At 45.7% G+C, this 1,305-nt stretch overlaps 1 protein-coding gene across 2 annotated transcripts in view; it reads right to left on the reverse strand.

The window, feature by feature from the left end:
• Positions 1 to 1,305, reverse strand: part of Pak5 (p21 (RAC1) activated kinase 5) — a 109,904-nt gene that overhangs the window by 70,119 nt on the left and 38,480 nt on the right. The window contains exon 4 of one of the 2 annotated variants that reach the window (XM_004634298.1): positions 312 to 329. The exons of the other annotated variant lie outside the window; for it this stretch is intronic. Within the exon in view, the coding sequence (XP_004634355.1) occupies positions 312 to 329 (18 nt within the window). The remainder of the gene's footprint in view (positions 1 to 311; positions 330 to 1,305) is intronic. 2 annotated transcript variants of the gene reach the window in all.

Below are 1,305 nucleotides of genomic sequence, written 5' to 3' on the forward strand. Positions count from 1 at the left end.
TCCTCCTGTTGTCTTTGCACAAAGCCCAGGGAGCTGCGAAGGACCACTGTCAGCACAGCAGCTTCACACAGCACAGCAAAGCACTAATCCCAGAGTGCTGGAGAGGAGAGCTCGGAGATGCTGCTAGGGCCAAAAATGGTCAGATCCCCTGTCAGCTACCTGTTCAACAACACCACGCATATTTGGATAGGTGGGGTTCTTAGGGAGCGACAGAGCCCCTCTTGGCTCTCTTTAGAAGTGTGTCTAATTGGGAGAAAGGACATGTCAGCAGCAGCAAGGGAGGAGGTAGCCTTAATGTGCTTGACCTCTACCAACTCTTGCACCAGTTTCTCCCCTCTACCTCTGCAAATCCTTGTGTTCCTTCCACCTCATTCTTCCAAGCTTCTAGTTTTGCCCTACATAAATCAGAGAAGCAAGGGCTGGCGAGATTGCTCAACAGACTACACGCCTGCTTAGGCAAGCGCAGGGACTGAGGTTCAATCCCGGCACCACATGTCCCTCTGGCCCCACCCCTGGGTGTGCTGAGCCAGCCGCCAAGACCCAGCATGGTGGCGCACACTTGTAATCCCAGCACTGGGGAGGCCGAAAACAGGAGGATCACTATGAGTCTGAGTTGTATAGTGAGACCCAGTACCAAATACATTAAAAAAAAAAAAATCAGAGAAGCAGCACCTCTTGGTACCTAAAGGTTTCTGCTTCTCTGTGCTGATTTCCAATTTCACTCAGCTTCTGCACTAGTACAAAAGCAGGGTAAATTTTCCATGCTGTTCTTCTTGACCTGCTAACGCTCACCTGCCTTCACTGGACAAAACTGTCTATATCTCCACTCCATAACTGGGATTCTACTACTCTAGATGGCTTCCATATTCCATTTACTTTTCTATATTTACAGATAATATTATAGCGCTTACAGTGTGCATGCACAGTGCATGAAGTAGCCTCTGTCTCTGTGTATTACCTTCTAGCAAGCCCACGAGGTCTACTCTGTTATTATTCTCATGTGAAAAATAGGAAACAAGGCCTGAGCTGTATCTTGCTACATAATCTACAACTTTTTTTTTTTTTTTTTTTTTGGCAGAACCGGGAATTGAACTCAGACCCTTGCGCTTGCCAAGGAAGCACTTATTCCACTGAGCCATCTCCTGGCCCCTACAATCTATATCTTAACCAAGGTGTCCATATTGCTAATATTAGAAAGCATGATTTCCCTCCCAGAAATTAAAAGATTTACATGTATTTTCAAATTAATCTATTTAGGAAACCAATAAGACTGGAAGACTTATTGTCATTGTAGGCAGTGAAGAA

The sequence above is a fragment of the Octodon degus genome, unplaced genomic scaffold, assembly GCF_000260255.1.
Source record: "Octodon degus isolate 3935 unplaced genomic scaffold, OctDeg1.0 scaffold00060, whole genome shotgun sequence".
Taxonomy (NCBI): domain Eukaryota; kingdom Metazoa; phylum Chordata; class Mammalia; order Rodentia; family Octodontidae; genus Octodon; species Octodon degus.